This window comes from Myotis daubentonii, chromosome 1, assembly GCF_963259705.1.
Source record: "Myotis daubentonii chromosome 1, mMyoDau2.1, whole genome shotgun sequence".
In the NCBI taxonomy this organism is placed as follows: domain Eukaryota; kingdom Metazoa; phylum Chordata; class Mammalia; order Chiroptera; family Vespertilionidae; genus Myotis; species Myotis daubentonii.
Genome location: NC_081840.1, coordinates 46,384,348 through 46,411,890, shown reverse-complemented (window position 1 = coordinate 46,411,890; position 27,543 = coordinate 46,384,348). Strand labels below are relative to the sequence as shown.

General features: G+C 43.5%; 1 protein-coding gene and 1 non-coding gene across 12 annotated transcripts in view; both read right to left on the bottom strand.

Annotated features, from left to right (window-relative positions):
- CSNK1G1 (casein kinase 1 gamma 1) overlaps positions 1-27,543 on the bottom strand; it is a 162,447-nt gene that overhangs the window by 68,426 nt on the left and 66,478 nt on the right. For all 11 annotated transcript variants that reach the window (XR_009453118.1, XR_009453117.1, XR_009453119.1 and 8 more), the window contains one exon: positions 20,195-20,264. Coding sequence is in view for 6 of the 11 variants with exons in the window: in XM_059699064.1 (XP_059555047.1) it covers positions 20,195-20,264 (70 nt within the window). In the remaining 5 variants the exon portion in view is untranslated. The remainder of the gene's footprint in view (positions 1-20,194; positions 20,265-27,543) is intronic.
- LOC132224021 (U6 spliceosomal RNA) lies at positions 7,227-7,328 on the bottom strand. Its single transcript, XR_009450579.1, has one exon. It is a non-coding gene; the product is annotated as a U6 spliceosomal RNA (small nuclear RNA).

Here is a 27,543-nt window from a genome sequence, read left to right as displayed (position 1 = left end):
CTGCCTCTGTTAACACTGGCCCAAAGCAGGTTTTTCCCCTAAGATTATTCTTTTCGTTCTCCTAAGATATTCTTGATGGTTAAGTACAATAAACATAAGCACAATTAGTTGTTAAAGCGGCAGTTTTCTTTCTGGGATTCACTGCCCTATGCCAGGACACCACACTTGTTTTCAGGCTCTACTCCCCACTTTGAGAATCTCAAGATGTTGAATTGTCTTAAGGAAAAATGTTTTGCTTTTTAGCAAGTGTTACATGAAGAGAAAAAAAAAAAGTAACATCTGTAAGCTTGTCACACTAATAACTGTTTTCTCCCAGTTCTCAAAGCCATATTCTTGGAGAACCTGCTCTCTGCTGAGTGGTAAAGTTTACATGGCTTTGTACCTTTTGAATAAGGTACCTGGACTAGTACTGAAAAGCTGTTCCAAGCAGAATCAGCCAGTCTCATTTCCAGGAACTTGCAATTTGGACATAGGGCTCAAGTCAGTCTCTCCAGGTGCTTAAATTGAAAGGGGCTACATGAGAGACCTTTTCCTACTAAATGTAAGGAGAAGCCGAGAAGGCTGGTAATATGAAGAAAATGAAGAGGGCTAACAAAAGCTGAGGCAAGGAATTTTCGGGCCCTCAGCAGAAAGAGAGTCAAAGTGTCAGAGTCTAGAAGAGTTGCACCAAAAGCCAGGGACAGAGAGCAGTTGTCTTGGTTCTTAGAGGCAAACGTGCTCTGTTCTAATCTCCAGTGAGACCTGTATATTTCCTTCCTGGGTTCCATGCCATGTCCCCGAGAACTTCCAGTAAATCCTCCTTTTAGATGTAAGCTAACTGGAATAGAGTCGGTTATTTGTAATCAAAATAATATTGACGCCCTAGCTGGTTTGGCTCAGTGGATAGAGAGTCGGCCTGCGGACTCAAGGGTCCCAGGTTCGATTCCAGTCAAGGGCATGTACCTTGGTTACAGGCACATACCCAGTAGAGCATGTGCAGGAGGCAGCTGATCGATGTTTCTTTCTCATCGATGTTTCTAACTCTCTATCCCTCTCCCTTCCTCTCTGCAAAAATTCAATAAAATATATTTTTTAAAAAATAGTATTGACTAAGACACATATAACTGCTCATCTTCCTCCACTGTAACCAACGTATCCTGAATACTCACTATGTGCAAGACATTGTATTAGGTGCTTTAGGGAAGGAAGGAAAAAAACAAAAGATAAATACTAGTAAGATACAGATTCTGCCCTTTGGGAGCTTACAGGTAGAAAACAAAGAGATTTCTAGCTACCCTGGCACTAGGTTAAACCTTTCAAAAATATTAGTAAAATGATGGAAGACTATTATGTGAAATGGCATAAGAACCAAATTTACTTACTAAAAATTGTTTTTAAATGTATTTTGCTTTCAAAGAGGAAGGGAGAGAGAAAGAGAGAAACGAGAGAGAATCCTTGATTGGCTTCCTCCTGCAGGCCCCTACCGGGGACCAAGCCTGAAACCTGAGCATGAACTGTGACCTCCTGATTCATAGGTTGATGCTCAAACACTGAGCCACACCAGCTGGGCTACCTACTCAAATTTAATAATATATGTTTGGCTGAAAAAAGTTTAAGAAAATAAAAAACTACCATAAAATATTTTGCAGATATATACCTTATTATATCAACTCTGTACCACTGTATATACTATACCTCATGCTATGCAGCACTTACTTACTAAACCTGATCATAATACACAAATCTATTTAGATTGCACTTTATTCTTATAGGCAATTTAAGGGATTTTTGAAGGCTGATTATGCATGATTTTCGCCTGTGTGCTAACTTTATCTCCTGACCTCACATATCACAGTTCTTAGGAAAACTATCACCCTTGAAATCTTAGCATTTTATATAAGATCAGAGGCCCAGTGCATGAAATTCATGCACAGGTGGGGTCCCTAGGCCTGGCCAGCAATCAGGGCCAACCCGGGGCAGGCTGAACAGGGCCAGGCCAGAGAGGAAGCGACAGTTGCGGGCTGGGCGTGTAAGGAACGGATGCTGCAGCCACCATCATTTGTGCCCTGGCAACTAGTGGTTCCCCGCCTCCTCTCCCCTCTTACCCTCTCTGCTGAGCCGCCACCTCAGCTCCCAGGCTGATTGGGGCCTGATGGCCAGGGGGAGGGACAGGGCATGGGACGTTGGCCACTGGCCCCAAGGAGGGGAGGGAGCTGGCCCTCAGCCCCCCTGGGAAAAGGGCCGCATCCGCTGCCACCCACCTCTGGTTCCCTGTCCCAGCCCAGGGGCCAGGGGGAGGGACCACGGGAGGTTGGCTTGGGAGCACACTGACCACCAGGGGGCAACTCCTGTGTTGAGTGTCTGCCCCCTGGTGGTCAGTGCACGTCATAGCGACTGGTCATCCAGTAGTTCCAGTCACTTAGGCATTTATATATATAGACTAGAGGCCAGGTGCACAAAAATTTGTGCACTCGGGGGGGGGGGTTTGGTTCCCTCAGCCCGGCCTGTGCCCACTCGCAGTCTGGGACCCCTCGGGAGATAACGACCTGCTGGCTTAGGCCTGCTCCCGGGTGGCAGAGGGCAGGCCCAATCCCTAGATGCAGCCCCTGGTCGGGCTCAAACAGGGCTGATTGGGGAGTTGGGGCGCCTCCCCCTGTCATGCACAGAGCAAGGCGGATCGGGAGGTTGCAATGCCACCCTCAGTCACGCTAGGGTAGGGCCGATTGGGGGGTTGGGGCTCCGCCCCCTGTCACACCCAAGGCAGGGTCGATGGGGAAGTTGTGGCACCACAACGTCACGCACAGAGCAGGGCCAATCAGGGGGTTGGGGCGCTTCCCCCTGTCACTCACAGAGCAGGGCCCATCAGGGGGGTTGGGGCTCGGTACCCTGTCATGCACAGAGTAGGGCCGATAGGGGAGTTGGGGCACCGCCCCCTGTCACACACAGAGCAGGGTGGATCAGGGGGTTGGGGCGCCGCACCCTGTCACACTCAGGGCAGGGCCGATGGGGAGGTTATGGCTCTACCCCATCACACACAGAGCAGGGCCCGTGGGGGGAGGGGGGTTGGGGAGCCACACCCTGTCACACACAGAGCCGCAGGGCGATCAGGGGGTTGGGGAGCTCCCCCCTATCAGGCACAGAGCAGGGCTGATCAGGGGGTTGGGGCGCCTTCCCCTGTCACAAACAGAGCAGGGCAGATAGGGAGGTTGTGGCCCCACCCCCTGTCACACACAGAGCCGCAGGGCAATCAGGGGGTTTGGGCGCTGCCCCGTCACTCTGATCCCAGTGCCGGGAGGCCTTGTGGCTCCACTGATCCCGGTGCCGGGAGGCATATTACCCTTTTACTATATAGGATAGAGGCCTGGTGCACAGGTGGGGGCTGGCTGGTTTGCCCTGAAGGGTGTCCTGGATCAGGGTGGGGGTCCCCACTGGGGTGCCTGGCCAGCCTGGATGAGGGGCTGAGGGCTGTTTGCAGCTGGTCACACACCCTTCAGGGTGGGGGTCCCCACTGGGGTACCTGGCCAGTCTGGGTGAGGGGCTGAGGGCTGTTTTCAAGCTGGCGGGTGACTGAAGCTCCCAACCGCTCCTTTTTTTCTTTTTTATTCTGGGCCAGCTTTAGCTCTGAGGCTTGGCTCCAGCTCTTAGGCCTCGGCTGCTGAAAGCAGGTATCTGGTTTGTTTGGGTTCTATAATTGAAACACTGTTTCAACTCCAGCTCTGAGATCCCAGCTGGCTGAAAGCAGGTTTCTGGGGTTTTGTTTAGCTTCTATATTTGTAACAATGTTTCAAACTGCAAGCTCAGGGGCCAGCAGCGGCAGGCGGGGAACGTTGGAGTCCTCCGTCACTGAAGCAAGCAAGCCTCATGTTCGCTTCAAGCTGCCTGGCTGCCAGCCGCCATCTTGGCTGGCAGTTAATCTGCATATCACCCTGATTAGCCAATGGGAAGGGTAGCGGATGTATGGCTAATTACCATGTTTCTCTTTTATTAGATAGGATACCTAAAAACTAGTACATGTGATCTTTGACAGCTGGGTGGTGGTCTGATTATTTGAATGTTTATTAGGTTATCCCAGCAGCCAATGAACTGACATATGGTGTTCTTAGAGGTACAGTAGGGTATTGACTTAGGAGTGTCCCGACTAACGAGTTTTTCAAGATACGAGCCATCTCTCGGCCAATTTTTTGCTTTGAGTTGCGAGCTAAAATTCAGGTTACGAGCCAGCTTCAGATACCCCACCGCTAGGTGGTGCAGCGAACATCACAGTGAACGCCACAACATCAGCCCAGCATCACGTGTCTCACTCGTTCACTCTTGATTTGACATACGAGTAATTTGAGTTATGAGCTCCGTCACGGAACAAATTAAATTCGTAAGTCAAGGCCCCACTGTATCTTAGGATTTTGAATAAAGCCTCTAGACCAGGGGTGGGCAAACTTTTTGACTCGAGGGCCACAATGGGTTCTTAAACTGGACCGGAGGGCCGGAACAAAAGCATGGATGGAGTGTTTGTGTGAACTAATATAAATTCAATGTAAACATCATTACATAAAAGGGTACGGTCTTTTTTTTCAATAGTTTTATTCATTTCAAACCGGCCGGATCCGGCCCGCAGTTTGCCCATGGCTGCTCTAGACTCAAATTAGGCCACCAAGTCCCCAAAGTGTCAGTGCCTCAATATAACAAACTATCACACAGATAGGCCCCATTGACTTCTTTTCTAGAATTCTTTTATTATCTTCCTAGAATATTTTCAATATTTCAACTATTTTTCAATCGTAATATTCAACTTGACATTTAACTCATCTTACCCCTTTATTATCTCATCTCTCAAATCCATATCCTATATAATAAAAGGCTAAAAGGCAAAGTGTCCCCTCGACCTGGAGTTCAATCGGGCCCTTCCCCCGGCCCCACCCTCAATTGGGCTCCCCCCACAATTGGGGGCGGGGCCGGCTGGACCCTACCTGTGCACAAATTTGTGCACCGGGCCTCTAGTTGGGTAATAAAGCTAAAAGAATCTCAACACTGTTTGAAATTTATACCTTTCCATTTGATAAACAGATTCCCAATCTTATCTTTAAATCAGAACATTTTTAATGAAAAATATAGAAATAAAAAAGACCAATGAAATATACATGATAATAGTAGCTAAGTGGAGAAAGTAAATCTTTCTTTTATATATTTTTCCAAACCTTCAGTGATATTTTCTCCAGAACTTACAAAATTTTTCAATTGGAAAAACATTTTTTCTTTAGCCAAGCTGCACATGGATAATTAAAAATTCCTTCTCTAAAATTACTCTTTTTTTTAGGGAGCAGAGTATGAGATCTAGAGTGCTGCTACCTTTCCTGAACTGCAACTGTTGAGAATGGAGCTAAGCAAACAGCTGACAAGCTATGATCCCTCCTAAAATTTGATTGCATCTACATAATTCTTTAGCTGCTGATGGGCTATTTATTTGCAATAAATAGCCACTGACAATTTGCAATGCTATAGCCACTACACTGATAACAAACAAACATAATTCTGAAACTCAAGGGGCTTATATTCTAGAATTTTTACCACAGAGTAGATGCTTGGAGTTTATAAGTACTAGTAAATATACATGTCTCTAACTGTATACCATATCCATATAGAAATAATTTGAGGGACTTTGTTCTAATATCTTAAATTATTCATTCATATTTTTATTCTGCTTCCTTAACACAGTTAATGAAGAATTGTTGGCATAAGCAAATAAAGACCGGGAATAGAACCTGCAACTCATCAGTGCATGGGACAATGCCCAACCAACTTATGTATCCTTCCTCTTTGAGGGCACTGATATTCACTAACATTCCCATACAACAATAAGCCTTATTTATGATGTTTCAGTAGTTTGGCACTAGTAACACCGCTTCCTTTGAGGATTCATAAATAAGTGCAGTTTTAGTAAGGACCGAACATTAACGGGACCAGTTGGCTTGGTCCTTGAGCAATAGTTTCAACTCAATTTTACAGAACAAAAATAGGTATGGCAATTTTATCTTTTTTTCTGGGGTTCAAGATAGCTGTGGCCAAGTGTCCCCTCCAAATTGGCATAAAAGGCTATGGATCTATGGAAGTAAAAGTACTCCTTTTCACCAAGGAGGCTCGAATGAGAATAATTCTATTTCAACCTGACCACATTCAGCTCCTCTGAAAGAAACAAACACCTCACTCAAGATCACAGATATGATGGGTTCACAGTAGCCAGAATTCTGCTGCATTGAGTGAGAGAAAGAACTGGTAAGTACAAAGTGACCATTGCTTTAGAACCCATCAGAAATTCTTCAAAAAAATGAAACTGTTATCTCTTCATTCTGATATTTCTTAAAGCTATGAGAAATGTAAATAGGATATTTCCATTTCTACAGGAAAGTTAGATCTTCAGTTTCAATGTAAAACAATACTGCCTTGTGTTTACATAGCACTTTTCCCTTTAAGAATTCAAGGCCTTTACAGACATTACCTCATCCAACCCCAGCAGGTCTGCAAACCTGGTAAGAAACAGCAGGTTTTCCTGTTGTATGAAAAAGGAAACTGAGGCATGGGCACATGGTTAACACCTAAGTCACAAAGAAACAGCTGGAAAAACTGGACTAAACTTTTCTCCTCGCTCCAATTCTTGGCTGTCTCCACTTACTCACACTGCCTGTACTTAGAGATGGCAAGTGTCTAAATCTCCATAGTCGTCAAAATGCAATTTCAAGGCTGCTCTTTTATACTAATAAAGATCAATTTTCCCTAAATTTAGTGGTTTTTGTCTTCTTCATCTATAATACCCCTGGCAGAGAGATTTCTGAAAACTTATACATGACAAGAAAGGGTCCAGATTTTACTTTCTTTTACTGAGATCACCACTTTATCCTTTCTTCTCATTAAAAAAATGTCTGCCTAACTGGAGACCAACGTTTTTTCTAAATTCTTTTAAGCACTTCTAAGTATTGGATATCTAAGTTGAGGCATGTTACTTGTTCCCAACTACTCTTGTTATATGATTCACTTATATTTTAAGTAAAATTCCCATCTTTCCAGTATCTCTTCGGATGTTCTTATTTTTAATTTCCTGTTTACCGCTTCCTATGTTTGCCCAGCTTGTTTACAATGCACTCCTCAAGAAGTTCATATTATCGAAGGTTTTTGTCAATTTCACACTTTATGATTTTCTTCACATTTATGCTTTATTCCTTTGTTGAAGCAGAACCATATTCTTTTTGAATATTTTTTAAAATATGGAACACTTCACAATTGCATGCCATCCTTGCACAGGGGCCATGCTAGTCTCTGTATCATTCTAATTTTAGTATATGTGCTGCTGAAGTGAGCACCATGTTCTTTTTAATTTAACAGTTGCCTAGATTTGAAGCTCTTCTTTTGGTACCAACTGGCATCTCCTATGCTTTTTGATGACATATAAAACAATTCCCTCCCAGAAACTCCAAAACTGCAAAGCCCAATCAGCTCTATGAACCCTTTCTTTAGTCACAACATAAAGGTTTCAGTGGGTTAAAATGGCTTGCATAGGTAGCTCTGAGCCTCTCAGTTGTATAGATGGCACATGTATTCAACATAAATGATTAATTTGTTTTGGAAAGAAATATTTAAAAACCTAGATCACCAAAGGCCACAAAACATTTTAGAGATAACAAAGGCAGCCTTCTATGGCATAGAATTTGGGGGCACCCGGTGAAACAGAAAATCTTACTCTTTCACACTAGAGGGCGGTTCTGGGCCTTCGCTTCAATTAAGTATTTTTATGGCTTTCTTCCACCACTCTATTATGATTAGGTAAGGGGTAATGGGTTAAAGGGCCCAGGCATCTGCTAGGTATATGTATATATATGCACACACAAGACAAAAATCTGTAATATTTGTTCTAGTTCTGTGAAATACACCATGGGTATCTTGATAGGAATTGCATTGAATCTATTGTACAAAAACCAAAACAAAAAAACACATAGTTTGCCTATTGTGTGACCTTGGGGTAAGTCAGTTACTAAACTTCCCTGTGCTCAAAAATGGGAAAAATAAAATAACATATAAAGTACCTACTGGGTACTTAAGTTCACTTGCATTCTCTGTTCAATGAGATTTTGCCTGGGCTTTGATACATTATGAAATTTCAATAAGTATCTTGCTGTCTTTTTTTTTTTTTATTTGAGAACTAACATATCCTTTGTAAGAGAGCCAAAGCAGAATGGTCATTAGCAGATTAGAATAGCTGCTGGATAGCCAGGACATGGCAGCTCAGGGTTAGATCAGCTGTTTTTTCCTACAGCCCTTGAGAATTTTTCCCAGGCAGGTTGCTACATAGAAATGGAATTAAATGTTTAACCAGAGCAAGATGAGTTCCTCCACTACTATTAGGATCTCTCAATATAATTAAGAAGGGTGCAGAAGCAAAGAGATTATTGCAGTGTCCATTTATATTATAGTCAGCCTGGTCCAAATGCTAAGTGAAGTGGTGGGAATTTTCAGTCAAAGTACTAAAGTAGGTTATTTATTAAAAATGTCGGAGCTACTGTTCAAAATTACTGTTCTTAAGAAATAGTTATTTCTGAGAAAAATAATAGAAGGCAACTGTATAGCTCCTTCTTCCTAAATCAGAGGCCTCCACCATATTTTATCTACTTGCATTCTCATTTCTATATCTAGAGTCCTATTTTCTTGCCATTTGCCTATCTCCATTCTCTTTCATTTGTTTCTGTCCTTTCTAATTCATTTCCTCTCCCTCCCTTCTGTCATTTCTGCTGTATACTTGGTTCTATTTCTTTATCTTTTATTTAATTACCATATATTATACTAGGCCATTATCACGTGGCCAGCTCATGTCTAGCTAGGAACCTTCCTGCTCATACTGTCTTATGTTTAGGCTTCCTGTTGTTTAGCCCACTGGTTTTGCCTATCTTTGCTGCAAACCTGTCATCCATCAATCCTGTTCCTGTGTATTAGAATACAAGCAAAGTGAGTAGTAGTTATCCTAATATATAAAAACCCTGGATCTGTAATGACCAGTTACAACCAGAGGCAGACCAACCGGAAGTCCTGCAGTCAGCACTGGGTTGCTGTAGGGACCCAGCACTGTGGCTGCAAGCGAGGTGACCTAGCACTTACTGCTGAGGGGGCTGCGAATCGTGCCCCGAGAGAGGCCTGAAGAGAGAAGCAGGGACTGATCTAGAGCCTCTGTGGCAGCTGTAGATCAGCACTTACCTCTCTCTTCCTATCTGTGCCTGGCCAGCAGCTGCGCCTCCATTTCTCTGGAGGCCTCCACTGAGGCTGCTGATGAGCCCGACCTTCCTGATCAGGCCCCGTTGATAGGCCCAGAAACACTGAATAACATAGGAACCGACCAATCAGAAACAAATGTGAGTGCTGTGAAGAACCAATGGCTGTCTAGGAGGCAGAGCTTTTGATGCTGACTGGCATAGGAACCAACCAATCAGAACCAAATCTGGGTGCTGTGAGGAGCCAATAGCTGCCTAGGAGGTGGAGCTTTAGACACTGACTGGCATAGAAACCGACCAAGCAGAACCAAATTGGCCAGCAGAGGAGGGCAGTTGGGGGCCAGATCAGGCCAGCAGGGGAGGATTGATGGGGGCGAGAACAGGCCGGCAGGGGAGGGCAGTTGAGGAAACCGGACATGCAGGGGAGGGCAGTTGGGGGCAAGATCAGGCCATCAGGAGAGGGCTGATGGGGGCAAGATCAGGCCGGCAGGGGAGGGCAGCTGGGTGCAACCAGGCCAGCAGGGGAGGGCAGTTAGGGGTTATCAGGCAGGCAGAGGCAGTTGGGGGTGAGATCAGGCCAGTAGGGGAGGGCCATTGGGGGTGAGATCAGGCTGGCAGGGGAGGGTCATTGGGGGTGAGATCAGGCTAGAAGGAGAGGGCAGTTAGGGGTGATCAGGCAGGCAGGCAGAGGCAGTTAGGGGCAATCAGGCAGGCAGGCAGGTGACCAGTTAGGAGCCAGCAGTCCCAGATTGCGAGAGGGATGTCCGACATCCCCCAAGGGGTCCCCAATTGGAGAGGGTGCAGGCTGTTCTGAGGGAACCCACCCTCCATGCACGAATTTTGTGCACCGGGCCATAAGTCCTATATAATAAAGCAGGAATATGCAAATTGACCATCACTCCACCACAAAGATGGCTGCAAACACAGTGGAGGCCGAGTTCCCATAACGAGCCTTAAAGAGCAATCAGCAGGGACCTGAGGCTGCTGCGCCTCCCCACCCCATTGGGAGTAGACAGGGGGCCTCAGGCTGCGCCCCCCACCTGGCAGGGCTTGACAGGGGACCTCAGGCTGTGCCCCCCACCCTGGCTCCAGGCCGGGGGACCTCAGGCCACGCCCCGCACCCAGCAGGGCTTGATGGGGGACCTCAGGCCATGCACCCTACCCTGGTGCCAGGTTGGGGGACCTCAGGCTGTGGCCCCCACCCGGCAGGGCTTGACAAGTGCCGGGAGCCGGTCCATCCTTGTTTCAAGGGACCTGGCATATATGGCATACGGTTCTTAATATGTTTGCTCACCTTCTTGGCGCTGTGTTTTAACCAAGGTCACCTCTCCGAGAAAGGTTGTTTCCCCAGGTAGGGATTTTCCCCTGATGTTAGGGAGGGAATAAAACCCCTCAACTAAGTGCCAGGCGGGTAATTAATCATTTTAACTACGAACAATCATGCTTAAGCTACATAATCTTTACTCCCTGGAATGGAGATAAGAAACGCCCTAACCTTTGTAATAGAGATTGATAGGATTGGAATCAACTGGTATAAATACAGATGCAACAAGACAGCAAGACACAGAACTCAGAACACAGAACCTAGGCACAGAACCTACACAGAACGTTCTCTAGAGACAGAATTCAGAAGACAGAACCTACACGGAGCCTGGAGACAGAAGAACTTCGCTGGAGAGAACATGGCAAAAGATCCTGGACTGAACCTGACTACAGAAATTGACAAGAGAACCTGACTAGAACCTGGTGACTGAACCTGACTGGAGAACCTGGACAGAACCTGGCTGGAGATCCTAACCAGAACTTCGCTGGAGATCCTGAACAGAACTTGGCTGGAGATCCTGGCTAGAGATCCTGGCTAGGCTGCTGATCAACTGAACACTGTCTCCGTGTCATTCCTTCTTCACCGACTCCGTCCACACCTTTGGGGACCCCTGGACCCGCTGGGGTTGGACCCCGGCAGACAAGGAACCTCAGGTCATGCCCCCCCCACCTGGCAGGGCTTGATGGGGGACCTCAGGTCGCACCCCCTACCCTAACACCGGGCCAGGGCACCCGAGGTCACACCCCCTGCCCTGATGCCAGGCCGGGGGACCTGAGGCCGCGCCCCCTGCCTGGCGGGGCTTGACAGGGGACCTCAGGCTGCACTCCTTGCCCCGGGCCGGGGGACCTCAGGCCACTCCCCCTGCCCAGCAGGGCTTGACGGGGGACCTGAGGCTGTGCCCCCCTCCCAGCAGGGCTTGACAGGGGACCTGAGGCTGCGCCCCCCTCCCAGCGGGGCTTGACAGGGGACCTGAGGCTGTGCCCCCAACATGGCACCGGGCCAGGGGACCTGAGGCTGTGCCCCCTGCCTGGTGGGGCTTGACAGGAGACCTCAAGGCACACCCCCCACCCCGGCCTGGGGGACCTCAGGCCGGGTACCCTGCCCCGGCGCTGGGCCAGGGGACCTGAGGCTGCGTGCTCCCCACCCGGTGGGGCTTAACAAGGGTGGGACCAGCCAGGTCTGGATCTAGCCCAATGCGGGGGGGGGGGGGGGGGGAAGGGGGGGTGGCTGGCCAGATCTGGATCTTGTGCGATTTTGAGGCACACGTGGGTGGGCGGGGACTTGACCCTGGGTCCCGTGGTGTGCCCCAAACTCTGACAGGAGGAAGATTTTCATATACATTTTACTAATTTTCTTTCATCTCTGACACTTCCATTATAGAGAAAGGGCAGCCGAAACTGGTTTGGCTCAGTGGATAGAGCGTCGGCCTGCGGACTGAAAGGTCCCAGGTTCGATTCCGGTCAAGGGCATGTACCTGGGTTGCGGGCACATCCCCAGTGGGGGATGTGCAGGAGGCGGCTGGTCGATGTTTCTCTCTCATCGATGTTTCTGACTCTCTATCTCTCTCCCTTCCTCTCTGTAAAAAATCAATAAAATATATTTTTTTAAAAAAAAGAAAAAAAAAAGAAAGGGCAAATAGCAATATTAAAATACTTCCTCTGAATTCTCCAAATAAAGGAATGAGAACAGAGAACCAAGATGGCGGCATAGGTTAACGCCGGAGTTTGCTGCTTTGAACAACTACTTCAAAAGTGAAACTAAAAGACGGAAGGGACATCACCCAGAACCACAGGAACGCTGGCTGAGTGGAAGTCCTACAACTAGGAGGAAAGAGAAACGCATACGGACACTCAGAGGAGGCGCAGTGCTGAAGTCAAATTCTGAGGTGCGGAGTGCGCGGAGCGGGCTGGCGGCGGAGGGCGCGGTTGTTGTTTTCAATCGGGAGGGAGTCTCTGAGCACCAGATCCGGGCGAGTCTTTAGGGACCCAGACTCAAATGGGAGAAGCGGGACTGTCTGGCTTCGGTCAGAGCGAGTGCAGCTTTCTCTCCCAGCTTTGCAGCGGGTGCTGGGACTCAGAGAGGCAGAGCCCCTGGGGACAGGACTGAGAGCTGCCATAACTGCTCTCTCCGGCCCACCCTGTTGATCCTGTGCGACCCGCCCAGCCCAAGCCCTGCACAGAGGCATTTGCCGGATAGCCTCAGGCAAAGGCTAGATTAGCACCTCCCTAGAGGACAGAAGTTCTCTCACTGCTGACACAGCTGATTCTCATAGCCACTTGGCCTGGAGGTCAAACCCTCCCTGGAATTAGCTACAACAATCAAGATTTAACTATAAGACTGCGAACAAAGACCACTAGGGGGTACACCAAGGAAGCATAACAAAATGCGGAGACAAAGAAACAGGACAAAATTGTCAATGGAAGAAATAGAGTTCAGAACCACACTTTTAAGGTCTCTCAAGAACTGTTTAGAAGCTGTCGATAAACTTAATGAGATCTACACGAAAACTAATAAGACCCTCGATCTTATATTGGGGAACCAACGAGAAATTAAGCATACACGGACTGAAATAACGAATATTATACAGATGCCCGACAGCAGACCAGAGGAGTGCAAGAATCAAGTCAATGATTTGCAATGCGAGGAAACAAAAAACATCCAACCGGAAAAGCAAAATGAAAAAAGAATCCAAAAATGTGAGGATAGTGTAAGGAGCCTCTGGGACAGCTTCAAGCGTACCAACATCAGAATTATAGGGGTGCCAGAAGATGAGAGAGAGCAAGATATTGAAAACCTATTTGAAGAAATAATGACAGAAAACTTCCCCTACCTGGTGAAAGAAATGGACTTACAGGTCCAAGAAGCGCGGAGAACCCCAAACAAAAGGAATCCAAAGAGGACCACACCAAGACACATCATAATTAAAATGCCAAGAGCAAAAGATAAAGAGAGAATCTTAAAAGCAGCAAGAGAAAGAAACTCAGTTACCTACAAGGGAATACCCATACGACTGTCAGCTGATTTCTCAACAGAAACTTTGCAGGCCAGAAGGGAGTGGCAAGAAATATTCAAAGTGATGAATACCAAGAACCTACAACCAAGATTACTTTATCCAGCAAAGCTATCATTCAGAATTGAAGGTCAGATAAAGAGCTTCACAGATAAGGAAAAGCTAAAGGAGTTCATCACCACCAAACCAGGATTATATGAAATGCTGAAAGGTATCCTTTAAGAAGAGGAAGAGGAAGAAAAAGGTAAAGATACACATTATGAACAACAAATATGCATCTATCAACAAGTGAATCTAAGAATCAAGTGAATTAATAATCTGATGAACAGAATGAACTGTTGATTATAATAGAATCAGGGACATAGAAAGGGAATGGACTGACTATTCTTGGGGGGGAAAGGGGTGTGGGAGATGTGGGAAGAGACATCGTGCACCTATGGATGAGGACAGTGGGTGGGGAGTGAGGGCGGAGGGTGGGGCGGGAACTGGGAGGAGGGGAGTTATGGGGGGAAAAAAAAAGAGGAACAAATGTAATAATCTGAACAATAAAGATTTAATTAAAAAAAATACTTCCTCTAATTAATCCCCTTTTAATGTGCACGAATTTTGTGCACCGGGCCACTAGTGTGTGTGTGTGTGTATGTATGTATGTGTGTGTATGTATATATGTGTGTGTGTGTATATATATATATATGCCTAATATGCAAATTTTCCCTACGGGAGTTCAACCGGGAGACCGATTGCTCACTATGACGTGCGCTCACCACCAGGGGGTGGCACAGAATGAAGGCAGGCCCTGGCCAGCAGCCAGCAGCCAAGGAAGGCAGGCCCTGGCCAGCAGCCAGCAGCCAAGGAAGGGAGGCCCTGGTCGGCAGCTAGAAAGCCCCGATCGGCCCTGATTGCTGGCCAGGCCTAGAGACCTTACCCATGGATGAATTTTGTGTACCGGGCCTCTAGTATGGGATAAAACAGCTGTGAGCTGGGAAAATGTTGACTATGTATATACTCTCTTAAGTAAAAGGACTCTGAGAGCGTAAAAACATTCCCATTGGGACTTACCATGGTGACTATCATACAATTAACACAACACTGATGACTGAAGAAAATGATAAGAAAAATAAGAAAGATGGTTACAACTCACAGGGTGCTTTCTTCTGCTGATTCCAAGGCTTACAGCTTTAATTACCAAAATTAAAAACTGCTGTTCATTCTTGTGAAGCTGGATCATTGTACCAAACCAATACTAAAGCTACCAGCAGGGCAGGCAAGTTCCAGGGAATCCAGAGTCAATATTTAAGTCCCTGACTCCCAATCTTGTGTACTCAGAACAACCTATAAAAACTACATCTGAAAAGCATAATTATGTCTAATGCCAAAGTCTACTGTACCTTGAAAAATCAAAACACAGTGATGTAAGAAGGAATGAAGCAGAACTGAAGAATGTATTTGGTTTAGAAACAGAGAACATCTAAAACTTTGACTTTCCAAAAATCAGGGAAAAATAACATAATTTCTCATAGTCAATTACATATAGTTACAGTCACATTTAAAAGTTTTTCTTGTAATAAATTAGAAATTCTCCAGTAATCCCATGTTCAAACCATAATTTGCAAATAAAAACCTACCTTGCCCCCAGCCATCCAATGATGGGAAACACTAGATAATGTCCCCATTTTGATTCATGGCTCATTGGATGTCCATTTTGCCAGGGTTATATTTATAATATAATTAAATTCTAAAAAAATAAGTTTATATTTTCTGAAACTGAGGAAGATACCAGGTATAATATATATCTGTGTCATGATGTTTCTTATACAGTAATATGTGGTCTTTAAGAGTTTTTTGGGTTTTTTAGTTTCTTTTTTTAAAAAAAAAGTATATTTATTCAGAGAGGAAGAGAGGAGAGAGAGATAGAAACATCAATGATGAGAGAGAATCATTGATCCGCTGCCTCCTGCAGGCCCCCTACTGGGGACCGAGCCCACAACCCAGGCATATGCCCTTAACCAGAATTGAACCCAGGACCCTACAGTCCACAGGCTGACACTGTGTCCACTGAGCCAAACTGCCTAGGGCTTTTAAGAGTTTTTACTACCCTTGTCGGTTTGGTTTAGTGACTAGAGCGTTGGCCTGTGGACTGAAAGGTCCTGGGTTTGATTCCAGTCAAGGGCACATGCTCAGGTTGCAGACTCAATCCCCAGTAAGGGGCATGCAGGAGGCAGCCAATCAATGATTCTCATCATTGATGTTTCTATCTCTCCCTCTCCCTTCCTCTCTGAAATAAAAAAATATATATTTTTAAAAAAGTTTTTTTAATACAATCTTAGAGTTCAAATAGGTCTTTAAAAGGGGGGCAGGAGGGAGGGGTATAAGAGAGCAACCGAAGGACTTGTATGCATGCATATATGCATAACCAATGGACATGGGACGCTGGGGGGTGGGGGAGGCCAGGGGATAGTCAAGGGCGGGGGGAAAAAAAAGACACATATGTAATAACCTTTGTAATACTTTAAGCAATAAAAATAAATAAATAAATAAATAAATAAATAAATAAATAAATAAATAAAAGGCATGTATTCTAGGCCCTAGTCAGTTTGGCCACTGGATAGAGTGTTGGCCCTCAGACTGAAGGGTCCCAGGTTGATTCTAGTCAAGGACAAATACCTCGGTTGCAGGCTCAATGCCCTGGTCTGGGCATATGTGGAAGGCAACCAATCGATGTGTCTCTATCTCTGTCTCTCCTCCTCCCTTCCACTCTCTCTAAAAATTAAAAATAATAGAAAAATATCCCTGGGTGAGGATTAACAAAAAAAGGTAATGTATTCTAACTTTTTACCCAGTGCACAAATTGGCCTCACAACATCCAGAATGTATAACTGTTCAACTTCTGCCTGGAAACTGCCCTCCCCTTAAGAGACAGGACATCAATCTTATTACATAAAACAGCTTACTTCAGTTCACAATTTGCTTTTTAGTTCCTATAAGAAGGGGTTCAGAAAGAAAGGGAACAAGGTATTGCATCACTTTACTATCAGTTGTTGAACTTATGCTTGAAAACGTTAATACACAGCTCAAAGAAATGGGGACAGAAACCAGTTGCTTGGTGATGGAGGAAGATAAGAGAAAGACCATAAAGAGTAAGACCATAAAGCCACTGCTGCATGGCAAGAATTGCTTCTTACAGTCTGCCTGGCATGGCTCAGTGATTGAGTGCCAACCTATGAACCAGGAGGTCAAGGTTTGATTCCCCATCAGAGCACATGCCTGGGTTGCAGGCTTGATCCCCAGTAGGGGTTGTGCAGGTGGCAGCAGATCAGTGCTTCTAATCATTGATGTTTATATCTCTCTCTCTCTCCCTCTCCCTTCCTCTCTGAAACAAATAAAAACATATTTTTAAAAACTGCTTCTTAACAATTGGTCATCCATCTCTGTTTGACTACTCCTAGCCATAGAATTTATTGCTCTTTAAGGGTAATTCATTGTTGGAAATCCCAGAGCATTGGTTCTTCAAATTTGGGCCAAAATTTTGCCTTTTTTATTTCCATGGAACACTGTTGAGCCTTCTGTTACCAGCTCAGAGGCATTTGTAACAACTGTTATATGCTGCCCCTTCTACCACTCAACAGCAGCAATGGCTTTATGGTCTTTCTCATACCTTCCTCCATCACCAAGCAACCGGTTTCTGACCCCATTTCTTTGAGCTGTGTGTTAACAGTTTCAGGCATAAGTTCAACCAATGATAACAAAGTGATGCAATACCTTGTTCCCTTTCTTTCTAAACACCTTCTTATAGGAACTAAATAGCAAATTGTGAAATAGTAAGCTGTTTTATGCAGTAAGATTGATTTCACAGAGGAAGGGAGAGGGAGAGAGGTTGAAACATCAATGATGAGAGAATCATTGATTGACTGCCTCCTGCACGCCCCTTACTGGGGATCGAGCCCACAACCAGGGCATGTGCCCTTGACTGCAATCGAACCTGGGACCCTTCAGTCTGCAGGCTGATGCTTTATCCACTGAGCCTAACCAGCTAGAGATGAAAGGCAATTTTTTAAAAATTTAAAACAAAGTTATCTTTATTGTTTAAAGTATTACGGATGTCCCTCCTTTTTTCCCATCGACTCCCTCCATCCAATGATCGACCTATCTATACTAATAAAAGGGTAATATGCTAATTACAATGGACATCCTTCCAGACGTCCTTCCGAACAAAGCCACAGTGGCAGGGGCCGAGGCAGAGGCAGTTAGGGGCAATCAGGCTGGCAGGGGAGAGCAGTTTGGGGCAATCAGGCAGGCAGGCAGGTGACCAGTTAGGAACCAGCGGTCCCGGATTGTGAGAGGGATGTCCAACTGCTGGTTTAGGACCAATCTTGCCTAAACCAGCAGTCAGACATTCCCCGAGGGGTCCCAGATTGGAGAGGGTGCAGGCTGGGCTGAGGGACCCCTGCCTCCCCATGCACAGATTTCGTGCACTGGGCCTCTAGTCCTATATAATAAAAGCCTAATATGCTAAGTGTCCAGTCATCTGGTTGGCTGTTCAACCAATCAAAGCATAATATGCTAATTATATGCTAAGGCCATTCAACTGCTCGCTGTGAAGTGCACTGACCACCAGGGGAAGACATGCAACTGGTCAACCAGTCGCTAATACATGCACTGACCACTAGGGGGCAGACGCTCCAACTGGTAGGTTAGCTTGCTGGTGGGGATTGAGTGAGATGAGTCGGACACGCTGTGGAGCCCTCCCGCATCCCTCCCCAGCCCCAATCATGCACCAGTGGGGTCCCTCGGCCTGGCATGCACCCTCTCACAATCCAGGACCCCTTGGGGGATGTCGGAAAGCTGGTTTCAGCCCGATCCTGCAGGCCAGGCTGAGGGACCCCACTGGTACACAAATCTGTGCACCGGGCTTCTAGTTTAATAATATTTTTAGTGCATGTAGAATGCCAAAACATCAAGAATCTGCAATTCTCTCTCTCTCTCTCTCTCTCTCTCTCTCTCTCTCTCTTTTTTGGTAATCCTCACTTGAGGATCTTTATCCATTGATTTTTAGGGAGAGTGGAAGAGAGAGGGAAAGACAGTGAGAAGCACATTGGTTGCCTCCTGCACCAACCCCCACCAGGGCCTGGGCGTGGGAGGAGCCTGCCACCAAGGTATGTGCCCTTGACCAGAATTGAACCCAGAACCCTTTGGTTCACAGGCTGACACTCTATCCCCTGAGCCAAACCGGCTAAGGCTGCAATATTCTCTTGTATTTGGGGATAGTATGAATCCGGCAGCACAGATGTCATCCCTATTAACAGGTTCATTAGATTTGGGGGCTCCATATTGAAAAGGGAACATTGGCCTGATCTGGTTCATTCCTCTGCAAACTGGCCTCATCATTTTCCTTAGGCCCACTCAAACTTCCAAGTTAGGCTGAATCTATCATGTTTTCACCTGTGCCCTAAATTTTTGAAAAATGTACAAATATGTTTATCATAAGTGAGTTGTGATAAATATCATGGTGAAAGTTACAGCCAACTTTAAAGTTTAGTTCTATGCACTCAGTTGGCAATCTTAAATCCTATGCCAGGCACACTCCATATTTAAGGATACCATCAATGAACAAATAGTATATACTAAGAGGCTACTGTGAGCAAGAATGCTTGTTAGGTTCAATGAAAGACAAATGCCTATCCTCGTTTGCTTTGGTTATGACTATGGCTGATTATTGCATGGTCAGAGTATAAAACAACTTTAATAACACCAAGAGGCTCTTATAGAATTCTCTATATTCTAAGGAAGTGTAACTCAAATTCCTTCAATAGTACCTTCAACAGTGATACTTGAAATAGAAACCATTCAGTCATTCACATAAAACTGTCACGCTGAAGAAAGCACAAAGCAAAGGAATGTCTACTAATATCAAGCAATGCTGAATCCCAGCACTGAAGGATTTAATCTTCTGTGAGAAGTATCCTATAGGTACAACCTCCTTAAGGTTCGTAACATTTGCTAAGTCAAGATACTTTTCTGGAAACCAGGAAGATATTTTAAAAATTAGAGCTTTTATTAGGTTAAAAAAAAATTAGAGCTTTTAGGCATGTTTAAAAAATTATAACCTTAAATTTTTTAAATCCTCAAAGATCATAGGTTATTACAATTATTTAGATAGGTCTTCCAAATTAATGAGAAAAATGAATAAAATGATAGTGTTATGGTATTTCAGAACATGTATTTTATAGTATGTCTTTAAAATGGACATATAGTCTCAATATGGTAAAATATAGCTTGTAAATTAGCAACCACTCTTCTTTTCTGTTGGTATACATAAAAAGATGGAAAGAGAATAAGTAAACTGCCAAAAAGCAAAAGTCCATACCAGGTATATTTCAGGTGGGTGAAAGCTTTCAAAGGTTGGTTTACAGGTACAGTAATAGCATCAGAGATGCCCAATCAATTCAACTGCTCCTCCAAGAGCCAAAGAGCAAGTAGCTTTTTAACTATGTTTATTTACCTACCTATGTTTATTTATTTAACTAGCAAGCAGAGGAGATATGTGTCTGGTATGAGAGTAAAGTTAAGAAAATGTGCGTATTTTAGGGCTTCCAGTAATCTGTACTTTAGTAAATAGAGAAAACAGCCTTGACTTACCTGCACTGCCAAGCTGTTTATAAAACCTGTACTCTAAATGAAGCTGTGGAGCACGTGATTTTATTGGTTCCTGAAACCCAAAAAAGAGATATCAGCTTTAGACAAGTGGAATTTTTCTATTCTTAGGTTTTCAACACAAACCAGAGTTAAGATAACTTAATATTTATTTATTTATTAACTATTTTTTTACTTTAAATAATTTTTCATTTTTCAATTATAGTTGACATACATTATTATATTACAACCCAGTGATCAAACATTATACAAGTTACCAAGTGATCATCCCAATAAATCTCACACCAATCTGACACCATACACAGTTATTACAATATTATGGGCTATATTGTCTATGCTGTACTTTACATCCTGGTAACTATTCTGTAACTACCAATTTGTACTTCTTTATCTCTTCACTTTTTTCATCCATAACATCACTTAATAATTTAGAGATGATATCTACATATGATAGCATTTTCTTACCACCATTTCTCTCTGAAATCACAGCTAGGGAGAAGATGAAACCGAATTACATATAATTCTTTCCATAGATATTTAAATCAAAAATATTCTGTATGAGCCATCATTCAAGGATAGCTCCCCCTCATCATCAAGTATTCTCCTGAAATGTATTATCCTAGGAAACCAGATGTCCAATCTTTCAATTAACTACCGGCATGTATTTCCTGCTTGTTTTATTATGAACTTGGGCTAATAAAGTTTTATTATTTTTAGAAAAATAATATATGCTCAGGAAGAAAATTTCAAAAAACACAAAAATTAGGAAGAAACTAAAAATAATATGAGTCCTTATCCCTTTACAGAGAAGCACTATTAACATTTTGGTGAATGTCCTCCCAAATATTTACTTATATATACAAAATAGACTAAAAAATTTTTTTAATAAGTAAATTCAACAATGTGAGAATGACATCTTTTCATGGCAGGAAGTAAAACTGTATATTAATTTTTTAAATCCTCCCACAAGGATATGTTTTTATTAATTTTATCTATCTATCCATCAATTTCTTTATTTATGGTTAATCCTCACCTGAGGATATTTTTCCATTGATTTTTAATTTTTAGAGAGTGGAAGGAAGGGGGAGAGACAGAGACACATCAATGGGTTGCCTCCCAGGTTGAGCCTGCAACCAAGGTATGTGCCTTTGACCAGAATTGAACCCAAAACCCTTCAGTCTGCAAGCCAATGCTCTATCAACTGAGCCAAATGGGCTAGAGCTTTTATTAATTTTAGAGAGAGGGAGAGAGAGGAACATCGATATGAGAGAGAAACATTGATTGGTTGCCTCCCATACACTCCCCAATTGGGGATGGAACCCACAACCCTTTGGTGCATGGGATGATGCTCCAACAGAAACACTCGACCAGGGCTGTATATTATTTATTTATTTTTGTATGTTATTATTATTATTTTTTTTTTTCAGTTGATCAGCAGCCTAGCCAGGATCTCCAGCCAAGTTCTGGTCTGGATCTCCAGCAAAGTTCTGGTGGTTATTGTCTTGTTACATCCGTATTTATACCAGTTGATTTTAATCCTGTCAATTTCTATTGCAAAGGTTAGGGCGTTTCTTATCTCCATTCCAGGGAGTAAAGATTATGTAGCTTAAGCATGATTGTTTGTAGTTAAAGTGATTAACTACCCGCCTGGCACTTAGTTAAGGAGTTTTATCCCCTCCCTGACTTCAGGGAAAAATCCCTACCTGGGGAAACAACCTTTCTCGGAAAGGTGACCTTGGTTAAAACACACAGCGCTAAGGGGAGCAAACATATTAAGAACAGTATGCTATATACGCCAGGTCCCTTGAAACATATGCTGTGCAGATGTTTCTTTCCTGCAGCGACTGTGTCAAGCAGCAAGGATGGACCGGATTCCGGCAAATTCCCCCATTTTTATTTTTTAAAAGCAGGCATTAAAAAGAAAAACCCCAAATGCTCTCTTGTATCCATTTTAAGAGTAGGATTGGCACTTTCCGCTATTACCTGAGTCCTGATCTATCACCCCAGGGAGAGCTTGCCAATCCTGCACTTTCCCGGGGTGGAAAGGCTGCAGTGGGGTTAAGGATAAGGCTCCTTGGGCCTACCTCCTCCCATGCCTTTACATTTACCTTTCCTTCCTCAGAAAAGCATGGACATACTTCTTGTATAAAACATTCTGTCTGACTGGGAGTAACCTTAATTCCTCTGCTAGCAAGCATATGTGTTAAAAGATCAATACAGAGTCTTATTTCTTTAGACTCAGTATGGCACATCTTCTCAATCTAAGAATCAATACAGAGTCTTATTTCTTTAGACTCAGTATGGCACATCTTCTCAATCTAAGTTCTGTACTATCCACCTTCTTACCCTACTTATCCTCTATAGGGGGGTCTGCAGTACCCTGGTGGAGTCCTATCCGTCCCGAGTGTGGGGTTCTCAATGGGGGGGGGGGGCTTACCTAGGGGAATCCTGTTCCAGGGGTTCCCAAAGGTGTGGACGGAGTCAGTGAAGACTATCCACCCTCTTCCTACAGTGGAGTCCTATCCGTCCTGAGTGCGGGGCGCTTGCCTAGGGGAATGGGGGGCTTACCTAAGGGTCCCTGTCCGGGCGCCAGATGCTGGGGTCCAACCCCAGCGGGTCCAGGGGTCCCCAAAGGTGTGGACGGAGTCGGCGAAGAAGGAATGACACGGAGACAGCGTTCAGTTGATCAGCAGCCTAGCCAGGATCTCTAGCCAGGATCTCCAGCCAAGTTCTGGTCTGGATCTCCAGCGAAGTTCTGGTCTATTTTTGTATGTTATTTTTAATGGCAATAGTACTCCTCTGTATATATGTATGTACACACATACATGGATTGCTTTCAGTTTTCAATATTATGAATAATGCTGCATAAAAATTGTTTATGTATATTTAGCTTTATACTTAAGAAAATTAGATTATACATGCAATTAAAATATGTAAACAATATGGTGATCAAGTTTTCAAAAATAGAGTTTCTAAAGACCCCAGAGATAAAGTAGCTTACTATCACACTTTGCTCTATAACAAACTTCAAGAATTGGCTGGTTAATTATTCTGTATTGACAGCACACCAGGCAATTAGGTAATAAGAAAATCAAACAGTACCCTAAAAGATATACCTGAATACTCATTAGGATGGCTATTATCAAAACCACAGAAAACAACAAGTATTGGTGAGGATATGAAGAAACTGGAATCCTTGTGCAATACTGCAAAATGGTAGAGCTACTATGGAAAAGAGTATGGCAATTTCTCAAAAAATTATACATGGAATTACCATATGATACAACAATCCCACTTCTGGATATTTACACAAAAATATCAGGACTCAAATTGATTTTTAAAAAATATATTTTTATTGATTTCAGAGAGGAAGTGAGAGGAAGAGATAGAAACATCAATCATGAGAGAATCTGATTGGCTGCCTCTTGTACACCCCCCACTTGGGGACTGAGCTTGCAATCCAGGCATGTGACCTGACAGGGAATCGAACCGTGACCTCCTGGTTCATAGTTTGACGCTCAACCACTAAGTCACGCTGGACAGGCTCAAACTGATTTTTGTACACCCATATTCATACTGGCATTATCCCCAAAAGTCAAAAGGTGGAAGCAACTTGGGTATTTTTCAACAACTAAATGGATAAACAAAATGTGGGTACATTTTGTTTCACACATAAGATGGAATATTATTCAGCTATAACAAGGACATTCTGACACATGCTATAACAGGGGATGAACCTTGAGGACATTATGCTAAATGAAAAAAGCTAGTTACAAAAGGACAATACTGCATCATCCCACTTACAGAGTCATCAAATTCATAGAAACAGAAGGTTGAATTTTGGTTGCCAGGGGCTGGGGGCAGAGGAAAATGGGGAGTTAGTGTTTAATGGGTACAGGATTTCAGTTGACTTGAAGATGAAAAAATTCTGGAATGGATGCTCAACAATGTGAATGTACTTAATACCACTGAACTGTACACTTAAAAATGGTTAAAAAGGTAAATTCCAGATATCAATTTCTTATCAGATATGTGATTTTCAAATACTTTCTCCCTCCCATTTCCTGGGTTGCCTTTTCACTCTGTTCAGAATCTTTTGATATTATATAAATTTTTAGTTTTTATAAAGTCCACCTTATCTATCTTTTCTTTTTTTTTTCTTTTTTTTTTTATTAATCCTCACCTGAGGATATTTTTTCCATTGGTTTTTTTTAAAAAATATATTTTATTGATTTTGTACAGAGAGGAAGGGAGAGAGAGAGGGATAGAGAGAAATATTGATGAGATAGAAACATCGATTCAGCTGCCTCCTGCACGCCCCCTACTGGGGATGTGCCCACAACCCAGCTACATGCCCTTGACCGGAATCGAACCTGGGACCCTTCAGTCCGACGCTCTATCCGCTGAGCCAAACCAGCTAGGGCTCCATTGGGTTTTAGAGAGAGTGGAAGGGAGAGGGAGAGAGTAAGAGAGACACATTGATATGAGAGAGGCACATCAATTGGTTGCCTCCTGCATGCACCTTGAACAGGCCTAGGGATGGAATCTGCAACCCAGGTACGTCCCCTTAACTGGGAAACAAACCCGAGATCCTTTGTGCATAGGCTGATGCTTTAACTACTGCACAACACAAGCCACACCATCTAGGCTATATATGGTTTTTTAAAAGGTTCCTAGATATCCAAGAAACAAGAGCCCACAATGAAGATCCAAACAAAGTAGAACTGTAACAGTTACAGCAGGACTTCCTTGTATTTCTGTGCCAGGTACTGATTACATTTCCAATGAGGGCAGGTTATTTGCCAGAATCACGGTTATTCTGGAACACACATACCTGCCTGAAATCCTAAACCAACAGCAGACGGCTACCTTATAGAACTGTAACACTTAAGGCCAATTTTGCTGTTACAATGAAAAGAGCTCAATTATGGGCCTTATATCTCCCATGAAGAATACAGATCAACAGCAAGAGAGGAGGCCTATAGAAAAGATTATTATCCTCTAAAAAGCCTTTAAGATTTGAAAGAGAAATTAAGTACTAAAACACACTATACTAGATAACATTAAGTCTATTTTCAGCTTTAACTCTGTCATAAAAATAGCCTAAAAACTTAATGAAATTTAAAAATGAAATGCAATTATCAGTCATGTCAACAATACGTTATGCAAGTTTATCTAAATAGGTTGACTAGCCTGATTCTGGAAGGATAAATCTAGATGGATCAATCATAGAGCAGATGTGGATGTAGTAAGTGCAATTCATTAGAAAAGAACAGCATTCAACTGTCATAAGGTATGTCCTTCAATCATTAACTCCTCTGCCTTCCAACTAAAAAAGCCCCAAACTACCTGAAAATCCTGGGAAACTTACTAGGATTTAGTAGGCAGAGAAACATTTATGCAAGTTTCATAGAAACTAGTCATATGAAACATTTCATATAAGCTAGAAATGGTTTTGTATCAACTTTAAATATAAGATAAAGAATTGTTTGTTCTAAAATTATTAATCCTTAAAATTACATAATTATTCTTTTTTAACAGGATGCTATTTGCAAAGATTAGTTATTCATAAGATTAGACTGACAAAACGAATTAAACTCTTTGCTTCAAATTTCTTTTTTTTGGCATATCTTTAAAAAAATCTTTATTGTTCAGAGTATTACAGATATCTCCCCTGTTGCCCCCCTCCACCCAGTTCCTACCCCGCTCCAAGTCTTCACAACCTTAATATCTGTGTCCATAGATAATATTTGCATATAAGTTCTTTGGTTGATCTCTTCCCAACACCCCTACCCCCTTCCCTCTGAGAGTCATCACCTGTTCCATGTTTTCATGCCTCTGGTTCTATTCTATTCTATTTTTTCTAGTTTATTTTGTTTATTAGATTCCTTGTTCATTTGATTTTTAGATTCAAGTGTCGATAGACATGTATTTATTGCCATTTTATTGTGCATATTTTTTATCTTCTTCCCATTTTTCCTTCCTTCTTCTTCCTTTTTCTCCCCACTCCTTCTCCTCCTCTTCTTTCTCCTTCTCCTTCCTCCTCTTCCTCTGCTTAAAGAATACTATTCAGCATTTCCACTAATACTGATTTGGTGGTGATGAACTCCTTTAGCTTTTTCTTGTCTGTGAAGCTCTTTATCTGACCTTCAATTCTAAATGATAGCTTTGCTGGATAAAGTAATCTTGGTTATAGGTCCTTGTTAATCATCATTTTGAATATGTCTTGCCACTCTCTTCTGACCTGCAAAGTTTCTGTTGAGAAATCAGCTGACAGTCCTATGGGTGCTCCCTTGTAGTGAACTGCTTTACTCTTGACGCTTTTAAGATTCTCTCTTTGTCTTTTGCCCTTGGCATTTTAATTATGATGTGTCTTGGTGTGGGCCCTTTTGGGTTCCTCTTGTTTGACTCTCTGCACTTCCTGGACTTGTAAGTCTATTTCTTTCAACAGGTAGAGGAAGTTTTCTGTCATTATTTCCTCAAATAGTTTTCAATATCTTGCTCTCCCTCCTTCCCTCGCTTTCCCTTCCTCTCTCTATCTAAAATCAATGACAACATATTTTTTAAAAAGATAAATTCATTTGAAAATTTTATCATTTTTGTGACTGATTCATTTTTAAAATGTAAGGTATTTATTAATATACTTAGTACAGAAATAAATTTGATCATCTAATCATTGTCTTCAAAAGCTGCCAAACATGAAAAGCACATCATGTGGTCAAATTTGAAGCAAAGAGAGGGGAACCAAGATGGTGGCATAGGTAAATGCAGATACTGCCTCCCACAACCACATCAAAATTACAACTAAAATACAGAACAACCATCATTCAAAACCACCTGAAATCTGGCTGAATGGAAGTGCTACAACTAGAGAAGTGAAGAAGAAAGCACATTGAGACTGGTAGGAGGGGCAGAGGTTCTGAAATGTGCTGGTCAGACACCCATGTGTGGCATTTTTTTTAAATTGGGAGGGATATCTTAGCTGCAGAGGCCTCCCGTGAGGAGCAGGGGGTCCCATACCAGACGCCCAGCTCAGTGTTCCAGAGTTGAGAAGAGGAGCCCCCATAACTTCAGGCTATAAAAACTAGCAGTTATTGTGGCTGAGGGACACGGAGGCTGCTGTAGACCCAGGCAGTTCTTCTTAAGGGCCGGCAAATGAACTTACATGGACCCACTGCCTCTGAGCTCCAGCTTTGGGTCAGCAGCTTGGGGGATCCAGGAATATAGGGAGACACATGGGGAGGAACTGCATTATCTGGCATCAGAGTAAGGACTCAGGGACAGCTTTCTCCCAGACATGGGTGCTTCTCCTTCTGGCATTCCCACAATGCTAA